At 47.7% G+C, this 23303-nt stretch overlaps 1 protein-coding gene across 1 annotated transcript; it reads right to left on the minus strand.

Annotated features, from left to right (window-relative positions):
• Positions 1-22387: 22387 nt before the first annotated feature.
• On the minus strand, positions 22388-22731 carry LOC132355375 (V-type proton ATPase subunit e 1-like). The gene has a single exon (XM_059907686.1). The coding sequence runs from the start codon at positions 22729-22731 to the stop codon at positions 22492-22494; it is 240 nt and encodes a 79-aa protein (XP_059763669.1). The 3' UTR covers positions 22388-22491.
• Between the last annotated feature and the right edge of the window lie 572 nt (positions 22732-23303).

Genomic DNA, 23303 nt, shown 5'->3' on the forward strand with positions numbered 1-23303 from the left:
CCAATTCCCTCTTTCTTCCTCCCCACAGTACCGGGGTGATGGTCCCATGGAAACTTCACAGGTAGGATCTGGAATCTCAGTGGGGGAGCAAGCCCAGGCTCCCTTCGGGGGAATGCCTGCAGGCCAGACCAAGCCTGAGCTCTGGGAAACAAGTTCAAGGCCACTGGTGTGTGCAGGCCTGGGCAAGGTCAGGGCCAAGTGGAGCCTCTCTTTCTCTCACACTGGCTTAGAATTTCTCACTCAGCTCTGTGGACGGCCAGCTGTGGACATCAGGCCTGGGACCGCAGAGCCAAGATTCCAAAGAGAAAATTCCAAGGCAAATATCTCAGGAGTTTTTAGTTTTCCCACTTTTCACAATCCCTTTCACACCCCGCTAGAATCTTCTAATTTAGCCTCATGCTTACCAGCTTCCTGCTGCTGGTCCTGATATCCCCGAAGCCTGGAATACCGTCTCCCCAGCCCCACACCTGAATCCTACCCCCTTCAATGCTAGCTCCAATGCCACCTCCTCCGAGAAGTCACCCCTGATCCTCCCAGTGAGCGTGTGTCTCTCTCTCCTTGGAACACCCAAGTTCAAGCTGTGGTTAGGACTTTGGCTTCTGAAATCAGACAACACTGAATTCATAGGCTGGCTCTGCCCCTTCCCAGCTGGGTGACCTCAGGCAAGATCCCCCTCCTCACTGAGCTTGTGTATTCCCATCTATAATAAGGGGATAATGACAGTACCTCTCTTCCCCACAGTGTTTTTGAGAGCATTAAGTGATTTTTATACAGGCTTAGAATAGTGCCTGGTACCAAGTAAGTTCTCAATAAATGTTAGCTATTTCTATTTTACTTATAACATTCTCCCCGTAGCAGAGAATCTTCTCTACCAGAGGGTGAGCTCAACCCACAGAAGGACTCCATGAATATGTGTTGAATGAATGAATGAACAAATGGGGAGGGGCTGGGCCAGCACTGCAGGTGTGAGCTTTCAAAAGAGTTGCTGTCAGTTCTGTTCAAGATGGTCTCCTGGAGTTGACCCCGACAGTGACCCTTCCCCCCTTGGTCCCGAGGAAATGCCACCCAGGCACAAGGTCTTCTGCTCATCTCTCTGATTCTTGGTTGTTCTTCAAGACAAGTTTCCCAGGTGTCTCAGGTTGCCTGGCCTCCTCCATGTGGATGCAGAAGGAAGGTGGGAGCACAAAGCACGCTGGCTGAACCCCTTCTTCATAGGTGGGGGAGGGCGGGTCAGGACCGACCCCAGTGGTGCCGTGGCTGAGCCCTGCCATGGGAGAAGCTGTCACTTCTCACCCCGTGGGCTCAAGCCCAGAGTCCACGGTGATGGGCAGGGCTCTCCCCTGGGGATTCTCAAGTCTGCTTCTCCAACTCGTTCTGAATAAGTCAGCCTTCAGGAAGGTGAGAGCATGATGTATTGGGAGCCCCTCTTCTCCTTGTGCGGGTGTCCCCTTCCCACACCCTGGAGGGGTCTGGGAGGCAGCAGGGAACTGGAGCCAGCTGGCCATGCCACATGGAAGCAAACCCCAAAGCCCCTGCCTCTTTGTCACCTCTCAGTTCCACTTCCTGGCTCTCCTGACTCGGGGAAGATACACCTCTAAAGGTCCTTCTCAGCCCCCTGGGCGGGGTTCCAGCTGGGAAGATGGGTTGTGGGCTGCCTCTGCCCCTGACTTTCCCAGAGAGACTTGGTGCCCTCCCTTGGCTGCCCAACCTTCCACGTAGACTCCTACTATCGGTGAATTAGGTCTTCCGTCTACACTTTAGAGCAAGGCTTGGTGGACTTTTTCTGTAAAGGACCAGAGAGTAAATACTGTAGGCTTTGTCAGTCATACCATCTCACCTGCAACTACTCAGTTCTTCCATCGCAGCACAAAAGCAACCAAAGACAACACCTAAACAAATGAGCATGACTATGTCCCAATAAGGTTATTCATCGAACTTACACTAAAATTTAAATTTCTTATATTTTCCATATATCATAAAATATTATTTTTCTTTTGATTTTTTTCCAATCATTGAAAAAGGTAAGAACCCTTTGGAGCTTACAGGTCTTACAAAAACAAGCAGTGGGTCCAACTTGGCCCATGGGCCATAGTTTTCAAAGCTTTGCTTTAGAGGTTCTGGTCTTTCCATGTCTCTCGGGAGAGCATCCTCTGGCTGTAAACTCAGTTCCAGGGGCTGTGCAAAGCAGCTGTCTTTCATTCAGCATCAGCAGACTGTTCCAGGGCCTGGGCTGAGAATCAAAGGGGCACAGAAAAGGAGTGAGGCAACCAGCCTGCCCTCAAGGAACTTCTCATGCAGTAGCAGGGGTGTGTCCAAGACAAGTCCAAGGAAGATTCTGATACACGGTCAAGGACAATTGGCATCATGAAAGAGACCTTACCTTGTCTGTGAATAAATAAGTTCTCTGCAGAATGTAAATTGGTGCAGCCACTATGGCGAACAGTATAGAGGTTCCTTAAAAACTAAAAATAGAGTTACCATATAATCCAGCAATCCCACTCCTGGGCATATATTCAGAGAAAACCATAATTTGAAAAGATACATGTACCCCAATGTTCATTGAAGCACTGTTTACAATAGCCAAGGCATGAAATCAACCTTAATGTCCATCGACAGATGAATGGATAAAGAAGATGCAGTGTGTATGTATGTATGTATGTATATATATATATATATACACACACACACACATATATATATATATGTGTGTGTGTATATATATATATATGTATATGTATATATATAATGGAATATTACTCAGCCATAAAAAAGAATGAAATAATGCCATTTGCAGCAACATGGATGGACCTAGAGATTATCATACTAATCAGACAAAGACATATCATATATCATTTATATGTGGAATCTAAAAAAATTATACAAATGAACTTATTTACAAAACAGAAACAGGCTCATAGACTCAGAAAACAAATTTATGATTCCCAAAGGGGAAAGGTGGCGAGGGGGAGGGATAAATTGGGAGGTTGGGATTAACATATACACACTATTTTATTTTATTTTTTTTTTTTTTTACATCTTTATTGGAGTATAATTGCTTTGCAATGTTGTGTTGGTTTCTGCTTTATAACAAAGTGAATCAGCTATACATATACATATATCCCCATATCTCTTCCCTCTGGCGTCTCCCTCCCTTCCACCCTCCCTATCCCACCCCTCTAGGGGGTCACAAAGCACCGAGCTGATACCACTGTGCTATGCAGCTGCTTCCCACTAGCTATCTATTTTACATTTGGTAGTGTATATATGTCAATGCTACTTTCTCACTTCGTCCCAGCTTCCCCTTCCCCGCCGTGTCCTCAAGTCCGTTCTCTACCTCTGAGTCTTTATTCCTGCCCTGCCACTAGGTTCATCAGTACCATTTTTTTAGATTCCATATATATGCATTAGCATATGGTATTTGTTTTTCTTTTTCTGACTTACTTCACTCTGCATGACAGACTCTAGGTCCATCCACCTTACTACAAATAACTCAATTTCGTTCCTTTTCATGGCTGAGTAATATTCCACTGTGTATGTGTGCCACATCGTCTTTATCCATTCATCTGTTGATGGACATTTAGGTTGCTTCCATGTCCTGGCTATTGTAAATAGTGCTGCAATGAACATTGTACACACTACTTTATATAAAATAATCAATAAGGACCTACTGTATAGCACAGGGGACTCTACTCAATAGTCTGCATATGCGAAAAGAATCTGAAAAAGAACAGATATATGTATATGTATAACTGAATCACTTTGCTGTACACCTGAAACTAACACAACGTTGTAAATCAACTCTACTCCAGTAATAAAAAAAGAGTTCTCTGCAACTTGAGTTGAGAAAGTTGAAGGAGAGTAATGGATTCCCTGGGAGAACAAATGTGGCAGGAAAGATTTCATGGAGGAAATGGCATTAGAGACAGACTTGAAGAAATCAGAACTCCAGGACTGACCTTCACCCCTAGTCTCCCTCTGGTGAAAGGGAGCCTTCTGACTTTTGCATAAAAACATTGAGGACACATAGCTCCTCCCCATGCCCCACCCCATAATGCCATTACTAGATGGTGGGCTCCTCAGGGCAGGGGCAGGGGCCTGACTCATTTCTGAGCCTCTGGACCCCCAAGAACATGTTTTTTTTTGGCGCAAAGATTATTTCGGTAAATGCTTGCTAAGATTGAACTGAAGTTGGGGTTAGGGGAGAGGATGAAAAAGATTTCTGATGGAAATTGGACCCAATAAATTGGATTGTTTTCTCTATTTTATCCAGCTCCCAGACCCCAGAAAGACATTTCCCAAGGAATGGGCCAGCTGTCTTGGGCACAACCTTAGAGTTTCTTAGAGGGGGCTTGTGGAGGGGGAGGGGTGTTGAAGCAGTTCTGACTGATCAGACCTTGGACAGAGGGAGAGAGGGACCCTCAAGAGTAGCTCACCTGTGATCCTGTCCCAAGGCCTATACCCTCCACTTCTTGCCACGTAAGATGCGATGCCATCCAACCCAGACAGATGGCAGAGGCATTACTGCAGGGCAGATGAAAGCAGTAAGAAAGGCCAGGGAGCCTTACTCATTTTCTCTGCTACCAATTAGTTATAGGACTTGAGCAAGTGAATCTCTCTTTCCCTTGGTTTCCTCATCAGTAAATCAGCGGCAATAAGAGTACCTACTCCAGGGAGCTGGTGTGATGATAAAATGCATCGATATAGGGGAGCACAGTGTCAAGACTGTCCTTAAGGATTCAATAAATGCTAGTTCTTGTTATCAGATGTCACCTCAGAACCCTGCCCTGGGTCCAGCCAGCATCTCAAGAGTCCTGATTGTCAGGACCATCCCTGAGTCTGATCTAGATCCCTCCTGCTGTAGATGGATCCCAGTTTCCTTGACAGCCTTCCGGGACTGGGACGCACTCTGCGTTCCGGGCTCCCTTACCTCACGCTGCCCCTCTAATCTCAGCTCCTTCCCCTTCTCCCCTCCCTTGGGATTATCATAAACTCCCCGGAGCTAGCTAGCCAGCAGGCTTGGCTGGGCCCCGTGCCCCTTTGAAGTCTGCAGCCAGGTTCCCAGCCCCACACACTGACTTCTGAGAAAGCTGCTTCTCATCAAATCCTACCACCAAAAAGACTCCCCTCTTAGGTATTCCTGCCAACTCCGTTTTATAATCTCCATGCCGGGGAGGGAGGACAGTATAGGCACTTTGTGCGCAGGAAGGAAGCAATTAAATTATTAGCACTTTGAGAAATTAAATGACATAACTTATGGCAGAATAAGTTTAGCAAAAAAAAAAAAAAACCCTAGTAATGTGAGAAAACAATTAAAAAGAATTATATAAGGTTGGGCTCGCTCCTTTATTGCAATAGAGTTAGCAGTTCATTGATTAGCGTCTTGTTATAATGCAGCAGGATGGTGCAGGCTGCTGCGGAGGCAGCAATACTCAGGAAACGAGATGCTTAGCTGGGTCCTGCAAGAAGACACAGAAGAGGGGCTGAAAGCTTTTCCTGGAGAGGAATGGGGGAGGGGAGAATGGGGTCAGGGGAGGATCATGAGCAGCCCTTGTTTCTCCTGGCTCCTTCTGCTTTGGTAGAACTTGTCAGTTGCAGCCTGCCCAGACCCTGTGCCAGCAATTTTGCTCCTAGGTATTCATTCCAGCGAAATGTTCACACAGCTCCATAAGGGGACATGGGTGAGGATGATCCCCGAGGCACCCTGTGTGTCCTTTGTTGGGACAGTGGAAAGGTAAAAAGGGATGGATGTGCCACGGAGCAGCAGCAAGAAGCAACAGACTGCATGCACCCAGAACCACGTGGCTAGATCTTGAAAACTTAGGAGTAAAAAAGAACACACGACTGTTACCCACACCAGGTGGAGGGATCTCCCAGACAAGTTGAGCAAAAGAAGCAAGACATGAAAGACGTGAAAGAGGCTCCACTGTATGATTCAATTTTGATGAAGTTCAAGAACAAGCTAACTAACTGGGTGGTGACAGAAGCTGGAGTGGTGGTTACCCCTGGCAGCAGAAGGGGGAAGGGAAGAGTTTATTAACTGGGAAGAGGCACAGGGGAAGCTTTCTAGGGTACTTGGAAATGTGTTGTATTTTGATCTAGGTGGTGATTACACGGGTTGTATTCATAGATAAAAAACTGAGTTTTAGACTTAAGCACACATACGTTGCTGTATGCATGTTATCCCTCAACAGGGGAGTACAGAGCAAAAAATGTTGCCCAGGGAAAAAAGTAGGAAACATGGAGATATGACACAATACCATTTATGTAAATAAAACCCTGCATGCATGTGAAACAACACCGCCCATCCTGCAAGAACTCAGCAAACAGAAAGATAGCCACTATCATTTGGACATAGGCAATGGGGATAAAAGAGAATGAATGAATGAATGAATGAATGTATGCATGAATGAAACCAAGAATAGGGTCCTGAAAAGACTAATTATGAAGACAGGTCATGAATGGAGAGTATGGTTAACTGAACCCTCTGCCTCTGAGGTAGAAGTTTGTAGGAAATCACTAGTTAATTAATCAGGAGGTCTTTGGGCTGGATGTGGGATGTGTGGGGTGTCGGGGCATTTTGATCTGAGGGGTGAGTGTAGAATTAGTCACCGATGCCTGCCAGGGGGTCAGGGAGGCACCTGTCTCATGTTTCTATCCGTCTCTGCTGTTTGCCAAGTGACACCATCATGCCCACTGCCTGAGAGGACCTCACATGGTGGGCAGATCCCCGGGGTGGGTTGACTGGGGCCAGCCCATCTGCACTTAGCCCAGACCTCCCACTCCCAGCTGAGCCCCCCAGCAGGTTTCTTAACCTCTCTGGATCTCAGCTTCCTTATCTGTTACACGGATGATAAAAAGAGGGTCCAAGGTGAGGGTGTGGAGCAGGGCTCAGCAAACATTTTTCATTTGTTTGTTATTTTTTTTGGTCCAGGCCATGTGGCTTGTAGGATCTTAGTTCCCCGACCAGGGATTGAACCTGGGCCCCGGCAGTGAAAGCACCGAGTCTTAACCACTAGACCACCAGGGAATTCCCTCAGCAAACTTTTTATGTAAAAAGGCAGATAGTAAATACTTTCAGCTTTGTAGCCCATAAGGTCTTGGTCACAGCTACTCCAGAAGCAGTCATAGATATAAATGAATGTGCATGGCTGTGTTCAAATAAACCTTTATTTATGGACACTGAAATTTAAGTATCATATGATTTTCATGTGTCACAAAATATCATTCTTTTGCTTTTTTTTCCAAACCATTTTAAAATGTGAGAATGATTCTTAGCTTGCAGGCTGTACACAAACAGGTGTGGGGAGCGGGGGCGGATTTGGCCCATAGCTATTACGGTTCTTACCCCCAGTGTACGGCGAGAAAGCAGAGATGTGGAGAGGTGAAGTGGCTTCCCAGGGTCATTGCGGAGTTAGTGGCAGAGCTGGGACTCCGACCCAGATCTCCTGAGTCCACATTCAGGGTGGTGGTTTCAACCCACTTAGAAAAATGCTCAAGGACGGAAGAGTCTGGTGGTATCTACGTCCCCTTTTCCAGGGCCCGCTACTTGCAGCAAGAAGTCTGGCTTCAGTCTGGGCGGCTAGTTTTGCCTGCTGAATCAGAGAACACCTTGCATCCATGGAGTGCGTTTTTACCCTTCACAGCCCTTGGGCATCCTTAGTCTAAACGAAGGGACAAACGCTACTCTACACTCCTGTTTCCTAGGCTTCTTTTGTCCTATGGCGTCAGTGTGATGAATTTCTTGATGTGGATGCCATTAGGGGGCATCAAAGTGAACTTCTGATTCCATTTACATAAAGTTCAAAAGCAGGCAAAGCTAATCTGTGCCGTTAGAAGCCAGGAGAGTGTTTACCCTGGGCAGGAGGCAAGTGGGGGCCTCTGGGGTTCAGGAAATGTTCTGCCTCTTGATCTGAGAATGATCTTTGTGAAAAGGCATCGAACCTATACTTATGACCTGGGCACGTTTCTGGGCAGATGTTCTACTCCAATAAACTGTACAGAAAATAGCTCCAAAAGCATCTTGGGAAAAACAGCGAAATTTCGGTGAGTCTAGTTGCGGGAACAGGAAGGCCTGGCTGATGTCACCCAAGCCTTATTGCTCTGCTGGGGCAGAGAAGGACACTACTGAAGAGACTGGAAGTTCACCAGCCCATACGCACCTTTCACCTTAACATATAGGGTGCTAGTCTTGATTCCCTGGAGCACAGAAAATGTGTGGGTATGTACGTGAGAGTGTGTAGTGTGTGTGCAAGTGATGGCTTCTGGTAACTGGCTGACCCTTTTAGCCATTGTTCATGTGGGTGGATCTCAGGCCCTCTATTTGTTTCTGGAGGGTTTGTTGGAATTCTCTCTGAAATGTGCTGAGCTTCCTGCCTAGGAGAAGAAATTGACTTAATTTATTTAATTCAGATGATTAAATTCTCTCATTCACAGGGAGCAAAACACAGATTTTGCATTACAGGAGCCTGAAGGAGAGAGGGAGGGATGGAGAAGATTGAAACATGGTGATTCTAGCTAGAGCTGGAAGAGAACTTCTCTCCGTTGGAAGGAGTTTCACATTTGGACCAAAAGGATTGGTCTTTGGGGACTTTCTGTGAAAAGGAGCTGATGTCGTTGACCAGATTTGAGAAAGAACATTCCTGTCCTTCCACCAATATCACTCTTTTGGACTCCTCCGGACCGAAGTCCCCTAGTCCCTGCCTTCAGCAGCAGACCATGCCTACTGAACTCCACCCCTGCTTAACTCCCTCTCCCTCCCTTGAACCTGACTTTTCTAGTTCCAAGGGCACGACATGCCCCTGCATGTTTCTCTCTACTGCCTGGAACATCCTCCTTCACCCTCAGCCCACTTGGTGAACCCTAATTTGTCCTTAACTCAGCTCAGATGTGGTGTTTTATAAGATGCTTTTCTGTCTCCTCTCCCTTGCAAATATCTCAACTCTGGTGCTTACCACACATAGCTGTAATTCTTTGCACATGTGTTTTTCTCCCACATTGGGCCACAGGTTACTCCTGGGTAGAGACCCTGTCTTGTTCATCTCTGAATCACCGGATCCCAGGGCAATGCTTGCCTCAGAGGAGATGCTGGGTGAATGGAAGCTTCCTGAATGAATGAATGGGCACACAAGTGCAGGGTAGGGAACTGAACGAACTCCACAGGTCTCAAATGCAAAAACACAGACATGTACATGGCTGGGCAAACGCGCACTCCCTGCCCCTCACTCGCTGAGTTGAATTGTGTCAGTCAATTCTTTTTTTATTTTTTTGGCCTCGCCGCGTGGCATGTGGGATCTTAGTTCTCCGACCAGGGATCAAACCCGCGCTCCCTGCATTGGAAGCGCAGAGTCTTAACCACTGGACCGCCAGGGAAGTCCCGTGTCAGTCAATTCTTGTTTTGCACACGGCACTTGGCTTTCAGAAGGGCTCTGGGTAGTAGCGGCTGTCCTTTCAGACAAGGTCTACCCGAGTCTAAAACAGCACAAGACGAGGGTGAAAGGTGGGACTGGAGGGGCATTCCGATGTGGGGCAAGACCAAGTTGGGGGACTTGGTGCTCTGGGAGCCTGGCCGGAACTGGGCCGCTCTGCACGCGTTCACAGGCTGGGGTGGGAAGGCTTATGGGGGAAAGGGTTAGATCAGTGACCCAGAATAGAGAAGGATCAAAGGCTGCCTGGACAGATGCTATCTCTCCATGGATGAGTGTCCCCACAGGCACCGGCTGCTCCTCTGCGTTCAAGTGCTTGCTCGCCACGGACGCTCTAGTGAGAACACATACGAGCACCTGGCACGGAAAACGAATGAATGAAAGAATTCATTGTCTGAATTGGGCACGTGATTTTACATCCTTGGGACTCATGTTTTCTCACCTGGAAATTGAGGGTGTGGAACTACGGGAGCCTTTCCAGCTCTGCTCTTGCCTCACTCTCCTCTGTGTTGATTAGTGGCCCATGCGCTGCACAGACATAAATAATCATATACTGACATTAAATATTAATTTTGCCTTCTCCCTCTTGGTACCCGCTTGGGCTCTCAGCACAGGAGGATGGAGACTCTGGAGGCAGACAAGGGAAGGTTTCAATTTTTGAGTTGGCCACTAGCTAATCGTGTGATTTAGGGCAGCTTCTTTTAGAAGCTGCTGGTTCCTCCTTGAAGTAGGGATACTACACATTCTACTGATCTCTCAGAGATGCGAGCATGAAGCGAGATAATATATTCAAAAGGGTTTTGCAACCTGTCAGTGTTACTAAGGTGGCGTTCTTTATGATGATCCCACAAAGTGGGGTCTCAGTAAACGCTCACAAAATGAAGGAGTTTCTGGATTTGCCTCTATCTTTAGTCAAGCTCTGCTAATGTTAATTCCCGTGTGTGTGTGTGTGTGTGTGTGTGTGTGTGTGTGTGTTTAAGGGCCTTCACCCCCATGCTGCCGGGAGCTTGAAGCAGTGCAGCCAGAAGTTCTCCATCACTCCTTAAAGCGCAGCAACTAAGTGCTGCAACTTTGTTCCTCCCATAAGTCAATAGAACCAGTGGGAGTGGGGAAACAAAGGAGCCCTTAGCAGGTAGGAGCAAGTCGGCTCAGTCTCCGTGCAAGTCACCACCAATAAAACCTAATCAATGCAACCCCTTTTAAGTTGGTTGGATCAGTGACCCAGAAAATAGCTCCCCTGCAGAAAAGGAAATGATAGTCAATAAACTGAGACGTCGATGGGAAAAATCTATTAAAGCGAGTGAGATATCAGGAGACCTCTGGTGTTAACGGAGACCCTTTGGAACGGAGCCACGGACAGAGAGTGGGTTTTTAACCCTCTCGAGGCCAGAGTTGCCTCTGCCCCAGCTCAGCTTCTGGTGCTTTGCTCGGCCCTGAATCTCCCCAAATGGTATGGAGGAGCCCATGATGTGATGAGTGCTTTGTGCTGCTTGGCCGTTCAGTGTTCCCTCCTAGATGGTTGGCAGGTGGGGCTGGTTCGAGGCTCTGTCTGGGGGGCTGCCCTAGAGATGATCCCTCTCTGGCCCACAGGAAAAGGAGCTGGGGGGTCTCTGCTCCCTCAGTTGTAACAGCTGTTCTGACCTGGGTGTGTGGAACCAGATGCCTCACCCTGGGCCAGATGTGCTGCCACCACCCTGACAATTAACAAGGCTTCTCTCCTCTGGAGTTTACCAGGAAACGCAAGCTGTCCCCGAGAAACCGTTCCGCGATAAGCTCAAGTGTTCTCCTGGCCTGCACACGGCGTCAGCGACTCTTCAAGCTCCCCGTGATCAAGTAGGGCAGGGGATGAGGGACATCGTGGTGGGTTTCAGGGTAAAGCTGTGTTGAATCCAGAGAATTGTGGGAGCACATGGGCAGGTGGGAAGCTCTCAGAATGGTGCGTGCGTGTTCCGGGATTGCTGGATAGCCCGCCCCAGGCCCTTGTCCTATGCCCGTCATGACCACTGGCGCTGAGCTGTGCGGACGGTGTCAGTGTGTGCAGGTGCTGCTCAGGTCTCTTGGAATGAAGGCTGCTGTTAGGGAAAATCACCATTGTATCACGCTCAACAGACAGTGACGATGTCTGAGATGAAGGACATTTGGATATGCTGCTCTACTGTGAATAAATAGGAAAGTGTTGGAGTTAGTTTAAAGGGGGGCTTGTTGATGTGGAATTGGGGTGAACTAGAGAGGGCCAGCTTGGGGGCAGAGAGTTATGGGAGTAAGACCTTGGCTGTACTCTTCCTCCTCTCATTTGCCTTTGGACAGAGACTTTTGCTGGTTAACTTTGTGTCCAGTCACTACACCGCGTCCTTTATGTTATTATTATTGTTATTGCTATTGTTTAATGTTTGAGTTTTACAGTCTTCTTCTTTGTTTTTTTTGTGGCATGCAGGCAGTGGAAGCACGGAGTCTTAACCACTGGGCCACCAGGGAAGTCCCTACAGTCTTCTTTTGGAAGTAGAGTCATACAGCCATAGTATTTATGCCATCCCGGTGTTAGCGGGCTCTAGGGGAGATATTGGCAGTGGCTTGGTCCACCTGGGACATGTCCATGGCTCATGGGTGGGTTTTTATGCCCCAAGGGGCCAAAAAGCCCACAAGAATAAGATAAGATTACTGGATGAGACAATTACAGACAAATATCTCCAGACTGGGGTTAAAGGTCATTCTAAATATAGCTTTTTTTTTTTTTTAATTGAAGTATAGTTGGTTTACAATGTTGTGTTAGTTTCAGGTGTACAGCAAAGTGATTCAGTTCTCTATATATATCTATCTATATATAAAATATTCTTTTTCAGATTCTATTCCCTTATAGATTATGACAAGATATTGAGTATAGTTCCCTGTACTATACAGTAGGTCCTTTTTGGTTATTTATTTTATTAAATATAGTATTTAGAAGCCATAAGCTGGGTGCTAGGAGTGCTCCTGGCTATTGGGGTGTCACTGTTCCCAGCCCTCTCTCTCAGTGGGGAGAGTCAGGGAGTGCATGTACATCCACATTTTCGATTATAGGCATACCTCAGAGATATTTCAGGTTTAGCTCCAGACCACTGCAATAAAGTGAATATTGCAATTAAAAAAAAAGGATCTGGAGGTTTTTTTTTTAAAGATAATAAAACAGGGGTCAACAAAGTACAACCTTTAGGCCAGATATGGTCTGCTGTTTTTGTGAATAAAGTTTTGTTGGAACACAGCTGTGTAGCTCTCTCCTTCCATCTTTCCTGATGATGATCACGTTGCTTGAGAGGTGTCAGCTGTTATGGTGGTTACGTTTGGTGTGGATTGTGAAAGATTTTTTTTTTTTTAATATTTTTTTATTTGGCTGCTGGGTCTTAGTTGCAGCACGTGGGATCCGCGTTGTAGCACGCGGGATCTTTTTTTTTTCCCTTGCGGTGCACGGGTTCTTCTTTGCGGAGTGCGTCAGAGCATGTGGGCTCAGTAGTGGAGGCGCATGGGCTTAGTTGCCCTGGGGCATGTGGGATCTTCGTTCCCGGACCAGGGATTGAACCCATGTCCTCCTCTGTATCGAAAGACAGATTCTTAACCACTGGACCACCGGGGAAGTCCCCTGTGAAAGATGTTCTAATGTGTTTGAGGAGGTAACTGATTAGCAACTCTATGAGGATAAAATTTTTGGATCTGGGCTTATTTTTCTCCTGGGGTGCAGGAATGTCAGGAAGGGAATCACTTTCCCTGAGAATATGAGAACCAGATGGGTCTCTGTCTTCATTTGCCACCTCAGGTTGGTCACGGCCTCTGGGAGGGGGTGGTGAGGTTTCCACTAGTGGTGACAGAATAAATTGACAAACTGTTGCGGACACATGATTTGAGTTATGGGTTCCTCTGAGTCATGGGTTCATGCCTTTGTTAGGATCTGGAGGTTTACTTTGGCAATTAAGGGAACATTCTGGAAGCTTCTGATGTGCCCCATTTGCCTGGTGAGCCCAGACCCTTGGGTGAGGTTTCATCTATTCCCATTCCTGGAGCAGGGCAGGGCTGTTCCTTAGATACCTTGCTCCCTCCTCCCCTTCAACTCAGTGACTCCCCAACTTAAGAGGCCTGTGAATATGGAGTCTGAAATATCAGAAAAATTAGCTACCCACATTGCCTGAGCTTTGAGGTCCGGTGGTCTTTGACTTTCAGGGTAATCTCTTTCTGTGTGACTTTGGGCAAGTCACTTCACCTCTCTGAGCCCCAGTCTCCTCATCTGTAAAATGAAAGCCAATTATATCTTCCTCACAGCGTTATTTTCAGGATCAAACAAGACGATGTTTGTAGAACATAGTATTTACCACAGTAACTGGCACATAGTAGGAGCTTGGAAATGGTAATTCCTTTCCTTATCTAAGACAGGATCATATTTACAACGAGTGTCCCATGTTACAAACTGTAAGAGAGACATTTTTGGAGACAGAGCCCCCGTGGATAAGAATATGTCTCTGTTACAGGAGGACGGTGGGGTGGGGTTCAAGCTTTTACCGCAAGGGCGCCAAATTGAGGCCTCCGCTGGGAGTTATGTGTTTCTGCCACAAGGTGGCAGTGTTGGCAAACACACAACATCCCATGCGCTGCAGAGAGGCCCAAGCCAGAAAAATTTTACCTCCAATTTAAATTATTTTAAGAATGGGAGTGCTTTTAGAGATCACCTAATCCCATGATTGGACACCTTGGGAAATGAAGGGCCAGAGAGGGGAAGAGCTATCCCCAAGATCACAGAGCAAGTCAGTGGTAGAGCTGGGTTCACAATTGATCTAGGACTCCTGACTTGATTCATTCAACACACCTTTGTCATCCTGCCTTTCCCATCACGTTCTTTGCCTCAGGGTGAGGGGTCGGTGGGGGGGGGGGGATTACGAGGGCTTCAGAGCCCTTGGTTCCGTCTTAGCATCTCCATTTTCAGAGGCACCAACAGGAGCCCCCCAAAGATTTATATAATCACCGGAAGTAAACCGAGAGATCCCAGAGTCCCCAAGATCTTAACTGCATATCCCTCACCTCATTTACCGTTAGTTAGTATCCTAGTGACAGAGGCAATAAGAAAACCATTTTTCCTCCCCTCCCCCTGCGATAGTCTGGTCTTCTGTTAAATCCAGCGTGAATGGATGGCCCAGCTCTGGTTTGCCTGCTCTTTCACAGGAAGGACCCCAGTCTAGCTGTATTTGTCACAGCTCGACCTGCAGTTGATTTGGCTTCTGCTCTATGCTAGGAACCAGGTGAGTGCTGACGGCCCCACCCTCACTGGGTGATGCTGGTAGATGATGGTTACATCTCCCAACTCACAGCTAAGGAAACAGAGGCTCAGAGAGGAGAAGTAACTCACCCAGGGTCACGCAGGATTTCCAGATTCTGAGCTTCTGCTCTTCCTAGGCTGGTCCAGTAGGGGGGTGGTGGTGGTGGATGGAGATGGTCCACCTTTGGGATTTGTGTCCTCATACCAGGTGCTTTGTCCTGCTATGGAAGATTCCTGAGTGGTAGGTTCTGTGCGCAGACTCCTTCCCTCCTCCCATCTCGCCCCCTCCCTACTGCAGCTTCTCACAGGTTCCTTTCCAGAGCAGTCACTGGCTGAATAGGTTGCTAGTAGAAATGTGGTTTTCAAATTTGGGAAATCTCCATTAAGTCCTTTTATTTAAGGAGGATGTCATTATCACGCCTCTCCGAGGACTATTAGGGTTCTATTAGGCAAGGCCGCAGACTTCCTAGGTACTGTCTGGGGTCTGATTCCTGGGCAGGAAAATGCGAGACAGGAAGAAGGGGAGGCAGGAGGGGGAGAGAGAACAGGGGATGTGGAGGGGCTGGAGGAGAAGGAAGAAAGGAGGAGAAAGAGTGAATTAAGGCAGGAGTGAGGACTGAGAGAGACACGCAAGGGCACGCGCACCCTTTGCTCCCTGAGGTGTGGGGAGAGGGCAGAGACCCTGGACCTCTGGGCCACCTGCTAGTCCAGAGGGTTGAAGATTAAACTGGAGGGGAGATGCGCACCACTCCTTCTTTCACCCTTTGGAGCAGACAACACAGGCCTTCCTGTCTTCCAGGTGCCAGTCCCGCGTCAGGGCTCCAGGTTCAGACTTGGGGTGGGGACCCTCTGTGAGGGAGAGAAGAAGAAGATGCCCAGGGAAGGTACTTCTGGAAACTGTGTCTGGGCTCGGGGCGTTGGCCTTCCTGATGACTCCGGTGAACACACTTTTCCTATTCTCTGCCCTTCTCTCTAGAAGGTAAGCTTGAGAAAAGCAGGACCTTCTCTCTGCTCTTGGCTGTCTTCTGGGCTCCTAGAGCAGTGCCGGGCACATAGTAGGTGTTTGCTAAATGTTTGTGGGATGAATAATGAACAATGGATGAAGAAATAATTCCACAGGTTCCCTATCCTCTCCCTTGTAGAGTTTAAAACAGCCTTCCGGTTCGAATGGATCTTCTCTCTGTTCTCAGCAAAGGCAGTGATCCTTGACGCCTTCAGATTATCCTCTGACACACACACACACACACACACACACACACACACGGGGTTCAGGGTTTAAGGAAGGTCAGGAACCGCATGGTAAGCCGCTGACACTGGCTTGGCCACAAGAGACAGAAAAAAAAAAAAAAAGCCTCTCCTGGGACTTGCCTTTTAGGGGGTTACCAGACTGGAAGCAGTTTTAACCTCTGGGCAGGAAGGCTGCTGCTCTTCGGACAAACATCCTGGTTGGGAAATCCCCTGGCCTGGGTGGGTCCCTGGGGCCTGGCAGCCTTGCTCCATGCCATCCTGGCCTCTGCAGACCTTCCCCTGGCTCCCAGCTTGAGGCCAGGCACCCCCCTCCACCCTCAGGAGCCCGGGGAGAGCTAGCTCAGGCCCCTGGAGCTCCTGTGCAGAAGTGATTAATGAGGCAGACAAGTCTTTCTTCTCCAGCTGTGTCAACACGCCCCAGGCCGCCTGGAAGTGGCCCTGTTAGCTGCAGGTATGGGAATCAGCCCCAGGCCTTCTTTATGCCTGTTCTCCCCTCACCAGGGGCTCCCTTTAGGGCCCTGGGCCTCCCACTGGGCCATCAGAGTCCTGATGGTGATGATGATGATGATGATGATGATGATGATTTTATGATGCTACAGCACTTGATATTTGCAGAGGACATGGCCCTCCTTTTCCACAGCTTCTCTTTCCAGCTGCCAGAGCCAGTGGCTTGTGTGTGACTACGTTTGGGTCACAGGGAGCAACTGAACTATAGTTGCCGGAGCTTATGCCATCTCCTCTGTGAAGCCTTCCTTGATCACCCTGGCAGGCTTTGTGCATATCCCCATCCTCCAGTCACTGCCGGGTGTTTTCACTGCGTGGGGAGCACATCTGTTTCCCTCACTGCTTCCTTAAGGGAGGAGACTGTGTGTTTTTCTGGGTCTTATTCATTTTGTACCTGCAGCCCTCTTCCCCCATATCCCCGTTCTCACAGCAGCCTAGCACAACGCTTGGCATGTGCTAGGATAAATACTTATTGAATGAACAAATGACCTTTAGATCTGGAAAGATTTGAAATTCCAGGGCTTTGGTCTGTCTGTGGTTCTGATTCCCTTGTGTTCGAGCTGGTCCAAATCCGCCTATGACCACACATCCTGCCTCTGGCCCCAGCTCGTCCTCATGGGGCTCTTAGCGGTTGCCACCCAAGGAACTCTGATCGAGCAGCAGATCGTGAACTTGTGCTGCGGGGGGGTGGTGGAGTAGTGAGGTTGGAGTGGGGAGGTCAGGAAGCTAGAAACAGTCATATGATGTTTTAAAAAATAAACCTGAAATTTTGGAATAATTTTATTTTAAAAAAATTTATTATTATTATTATTTTTTGACTGTGTTGGGTCTTCATTGCTGCACGCGGGCTTTCTCTAGTTGCGGTGAGCTGGGGTTACTCTTCGTTGCGGTGCGCGGGCTTCTCATTGCGGCAGCTTCTCTTGCTGCGGAGCACGGGCTCTAGGCGTGTGGGCTTCAGTAGTTGTGGCACGTGGGCTCAGCAGTTATGGCGCACGGGCTTAGCTGCTCTGCAGCCTGTGGGATCTTCCTGGACCAGGGATCGAATCCGTGTCCCCTGTATTGGCAGGCAGATTCTTAACCCCTGGGCCATCAGGGAAGTCCCTTGGAATAATTGTAGATTAATAGAAAAGTTGCAACAATAGTACAGAGTCCCGTACACCCTTTAGCCCAGTTTCCCCTCATGTTAACATCTTATATAACCAAGGTACTTTAATTAAAACTGAGAGACTCACATGGGTACCTTACTAGTAATTAAACTCCCGTCTTTATTTGTATTTCGCCGGTTTTTCCATCAATGTCCTTTTTCTGTTCCAGGCTCTAATCCTGGATCTCACATTGTATTTAGCCCACATAATTTGGAAGATGATGTTTTATTTAAAAATTCAGGCCTGTCGCTCTCTTCTTCATAATCCATCTGGGTTGATTTTATGTGAGAATAAAGCTTCTCCCAGCCAAATACTCCGGTAAACAATTGTCACTGTGTTTGTTTCTCGTGGCTTCTCTGGCTATTCTGCACACTGCTGTGGATCTTCGGGGAGTGAAGCATGATCCCAAGAGAACAGTCTCACGGTGTCTTCTGGATTCACAATATTAAAATCTGCTGACTGCAGCTCTGATATGAACAAGAAACAGGGATCATTGGGCTGATCTAGGGCTGGGGACAGCAGAGGGATGGGTGAGAAAGGATGGATGTGGGGGTATTTGGGGGAGGTTTGGGGAGAAGAGGGATCTTGCGGTGGTAGCCCGGCGTTTCCTGAGAGGCAGGGACATGATGTTTGATCTGTGAGTAGAATTGCCCTGGGTTCCCCTGGTTCATTGGTCCTCCGCCTGTGTCTCTTTCTCTTTTCTATCTTTTCACATGGGTATCTATTTGCAGCATCACAGTTGGTCTTGGTTTTGCTTGCATTCCTGGTCAGCTGGAATAATTAGAGTTAAAAGGCGAACATTACTCCCGCTCTGAGGAAGACAGGATCTTCCTGTGCAGCGAAGGCTTTGGAGGCCCGAAGGGCTTGGGGAGGAGGAAGCAGAATGCAGGCGGGGTGATGGGTCAGTTAAGGCCCCTGGTCTTCGCCCCGCCCCCCTCCCCGCCCCACCCCAGACCCACTCTCCTTCTGGTGCAGGTCTCTGTCCAGTGTCCGCTGATGTCATTTCCATGCTTCTGGTTTCTAAGTCTCACTGCTTCAAGAGATAGACAGGCTGGTGGGGCTGTGGGAGGATGTGGGAGGGAAGGCATTTGACGTTTGGTTTCGGAACTCTGGCTCCTTTTGAAAGAATAGCCAGTGACTTCTGGGAGAGCCCTCGGCAGGCTGGCTGTTCCGGTCAGGGCCTGGGTGGAGGTGGGAGGAGGGGGAGTGGGAGGCTAAGGGTGGAAAACCCCTCCCTGGCTAGGTGGGCCTGAGGCCAGAGGGCCAGTCCACACCCTCAGGCTTCCACCCCACGGCTCCCAAGGCCTCGTACTTTTTGGAAGGAGGAGGCCTGCAGAAGGCCAGCACCAAGTCAGCAGGCAGGAGAGCCCGCAGACACCAGTGTATTAAGGGGTCAACTCTTCTCATCTCTGTGTGGAGGGAACCAGGATGTGTGTTGGGGAACAGGGAGAATTTCCCACCATCTCCATCATTCTCTGCTACGAATCCACCTCCGGGTCCATATGTGATAATCTCGAAGGTCCATAGTAGGTGCTCAGTGCCTTCAGAACCCTTGAATGGTGGTTTGAAACCTCACCATTTCCCACCTCCAGTTGTCCCCCCATTTCAGACCATGTCAGCTGGTTTAGAAAGGAACCCAGGTTTATTGTGCTAGGTGTGTTTCGCGGTGCTTGCCTGCCCATCTCATTGCAGACTCTGTAGGAAGTGCTGGGTTTAAAAGCGGAGGGGGCATTCATTCGCGTGAACTCTTGCTGGAGGCAAACATCCTGTTCAAGTCATTAGCTTCCCAGAACTTCTCGAAGGCACCATCCACCTCCTCACCTCCCACGAATTCCTCAAGCCTCTTCCCACCAGCCCATGGAAACAGATGTGATAGTCTGTGGATTTAGTGGAGATGCAGATTTTGAAGTTGCTCTTACTAGAGGCGCCAATGACTTCCTCGTCTTCAGGCTACGGTTTGGTTCTCGTCTTCATGTCCTCACCACTCTGCTGCATAGAACCGTTTCTCTTCCTTTTGTCTCTCAGCTCTCCTGGTCCCCTGGATATCACTCTTTCCTGCTCTTCCTCCTCCCGGATCTCCTCGCTGGTCCCTGGTCTCCCTCATCTCTTTCCACTCTTCCTCTGCCAGCCTCTCATCTTCAGCTCTCTTTTCCCTAGACCCTCCCTCTGGCTCAGCTCACCTGAGATCTCCACACAGCGATATCTCCAGCCTAAACTTCCCCTTGAGGCCATCATATCTCATTTGGTTATTTCATCTGCACATCTACCATCCACTCAGAGTCAACAAGTCCTAAATGGAGCGCATCCTCTGTTCCCCGATTTGCCCCTCCTCCCATATTCCCCTGTTTCGTTTGCTGTACATAATCACCTAAAACAGAAACCTGGAAAGCAACAGAGACTCCTCCCTCTCCCTCATCCTTCATGTCTACTTAGTCACCAAGTTGTGTAGCTTCTCATCAGAAATCTCTTTAACTCCATCCCTGCTCTCCCTCCCCGCCACCGCTGTCTTGGTTCACGCTTTTATCATTTCTCCCTTGGATTATTGCACAACATCCCAACTGACTTTTCTACCTCCAGATACTTCCAACTTCAGTCCCTCCTCTCCTTGGCTGCCAGCATTCTCTTTCTAAAAACAGATCAAAAATGCCATTTTCTGCCTAAAAGCTTCCAGTGGTTTCCCATTGCCAAGAGAATAAGATCCAAATTTTAATCTTAGCACACAGGGCCTTTTGTGGTCTATGCTGAGTTTATCTTACCATCTACCTCTCCCATCACTGACCCTCCTGCACGCTTTGCCTCGCCATCCATGCCTCTCCCCATCTCCAATCATGCTGCCTTTTTTCACACTCTGCCTTTGCACGTACAGATTTGCTAGGGATGGAATGCTTGTGTCCTCCCAAAATTCATGTTGAAATCCGAATCCCCAATCTGATGGTGTTTAGAGGTGGGGCCATTGGGAGGTGATTAGGTCATGAGGACAGAGCCCTTATGATCAGATTAGTGCCCTTATAAAATGAGACCCCATAGAGCTCCCTCGCCCCTTCTGCCATGGGAGGACATGGTGAAAAGAGCCATTTATGAACCAGGAAGTGGGCCCTCAGCAGACACCAAATCTGCCAGCACCTTGATGTTGGACTTTCCAGCCTCCAGAACCATGAGGAATACATTTCTGTTTATAAAACCACCCACCTGCTCTATTTTTGTTATAGCAGGCTGAACAAACTAAGACAAGGTCCTTTTCTGAAAAGCTCTAGTCCATCTGGCACGATTCTACTTGGATAGAATTCAAGGCCCTGCTCTGCAAAACCTCCCCTCACTGTCAGCTAAATATCAATAGTTGTCCCCTCTAAATTCCCACATTCCTTTGTCTCTAAAGAGCACATGTCACTTCATCTTGCATTTATTTTTCTATGTCTGTCTGAGTCTATTGGATCTTGAGGCCAAGGCTCACGAAGGATTCAACCAATGCCCAGCAGCATCTGGCATATACAGGTATTCAGCTGATGTCTGTTATTGAAGGAAGGAAGGAAGGAATGAACAAATGAATGAATGACTTTGGTCTGTGTCTGTGGGTATCAACTGCTGTGGGGGGCAGGGGGTTGGGAATACATTTCTCACATGCTGTTTATCACCGTCTCCCCAGGGCGGTGCCCAGTTGGTGGATCAGAGTGTTCGTGGATCAGATGTCCAAAAGGTCTTGGGTTTGGGCTGACTAGATTTCTTTGAAGTGAAAAGCAACAAATAAGCATTCTTCTCTCCATTTTACAGATGAGGCAACTGAGCTTAGAAAGCTTGCTAAAGCACTATTCACAATAGTCAAGACATGGAAACAACCTAAACATCCATTGACAGATGAATGGATAAGGAAGATGTGGTACATATATACAATGGAATACTACGCAGCCTTAAAAAAGAACGAAATAATGCCATTTGCAGCAACATGGATGCAACTAGAGATTATCATACTAAGTGAAGTAAGTTAGAAAGACAGAGACAAATACCATACGATATCACTTACATGTGGAATCTAAAATATGACACATATGAACCTATCTAAAAAACAGAAACAAAATCAGGGACATAGAGAACAGACTGGTGGTTGCCAAGGGGAAGGGGGGTTGGAGAGGGTAGGAGCGGGAGTTTGGGGTTAGTAGATGCAAACTGGTATATATAGAATGGATAAACAACAAGGTCCTACTGGAAAGCGCAGGGAACTATATTCAATATCCTGTGATAAACCATAATGGAAAAGAATATGAAAAAGAATATATATATGTATAACTGAGTCACTTTGCTGTACAGCAGTAATTAACACAACATTGTAATTCAACTATACTTCAATAAAAAATAGATTTTTTTCCATAGAAAGCAGAAAAAGAACTCATTCCAAAAGAGGACAGAAATAAGAAATTCATCCTGAAAATATACTTTGGTATAATTCTGGTGGGACAGATTTTCCCTCTGAACATGTTCTCTTACTGACGGCCCCACTGGAGTCTTACTGTCATGTAACAGTTTTTAAACACTTCTCTGATTCTCATGTTGTGAGCAGGCAGGAACCATCTTCAAATCCACAGTTTCCAAGGAGAGAGTAATGTTATTTCTCAGAAGAACAGCACTTTCTATCTTGGAAGAGTACATAAACATTTTATAGAGGCAGCACAGTTTAGATTCAATAGGCACATCATTCATCAAAGTGTAAAAAATGTTATAGGAAAAAATACTGCATTGTAGAATAAGATATTCAAATGTGGTGGGAACGTTTAAGGCAGCTCTGATGGCCTAAGTGGGCGAGTCAAGGAAGGTGGTCTGCGTATGGAGGTGATTTTGCATCCAGAGGAGTTCTCTTTGTGACCTCAGCGACTGAGCACTGGCGAGCAGGTCTTCTTCCTCAAGGTCAATGACGCTTGAGGTACCAGATGGTTTCATTTTTCAACTGTGGTCCAAAGAGAGGGTTGAGTTGGGCCAGAATTGCAATCAGCCAAAAGAGATAGCAGCAAACGGAAGAGGTCACCAACATGGTGATACTGAGTCCCCGGTTGGGCGCCTTTGGGATGAACCAGGGCACCAGGAAGCCGACGAAGCCCCAGAACACGCTTATCACGATGAGAGGCACCGTGAGGCCAGCATACGCCATGGTTGCTGCGGGAGGTGCCAGCCCCTGCCCTGCCGCCTCACTTTGGTCCCACCCCAAAAAATAGATTAACAAAAAAAGAAAGCTTGCTAAACTCTTCCCAGGTATACGGTAGCATCAGATTTTCCAAGAGACAGGGAGCCAGGATCTGTGGAGTCCCTTGGTTCTGAGTTGCTGACCAGCATGGAGCTCTCAGCACATGTGGTATCAGGGTGATCTCAAGCCAAATTCACATAGGTATGTTGATCTCTGCAGGCCTGACCTCTTCTCCCTGGGGTTTGTACTCCAGAAAGGGACCCTCTGTGGCAGGCCCAGATCTAGGATGAGGGGAGTAGGCACTTGCTATAGGCCCAAAATATAATGAGGCACCAAAAAACCCAGTAATCAAGAGAAATGAAATTTAACACAATATTCAAAAAAATCAGTAAACTACAGCCCATGGGCTGGCTGCCTGCTTTTTATTTTATTTTATTTATCAAGTTTTTAAACATAAGTTGGTTTTTTTTTTCACTTATGATTTTGGTAAAGACTTTAAAAAAAATTATTTATCTATTATTTTTGGCTGCTCTGGGTCT

Source organism: Balaenoptera ricei, chromosome 20 (genome assembly GCF_028023285.1).
Source record: "Balaenoptera ricei isolate mBalRic1 chromosome 20, mBalRic1.hap2, whole genome shotgun sequence".
NCBI classification, from domain to species: Eukaryota; Metazoa; Chordata; class Mammalia; order Artiodactyla; family Balaenopteridae; genus Balaenoptera; species Balaenoptera ricei.

Bases quoted from the DNA above. Each gene is read 5' to 3' on its own strand.
- LOC132355375 (XM_059907686.1), bottom strand. From the start codon at position 22,731: ATGGCGTATGCTGGCCTCACGGTGCCTCTCATCGTGATAAGCGTGTTC.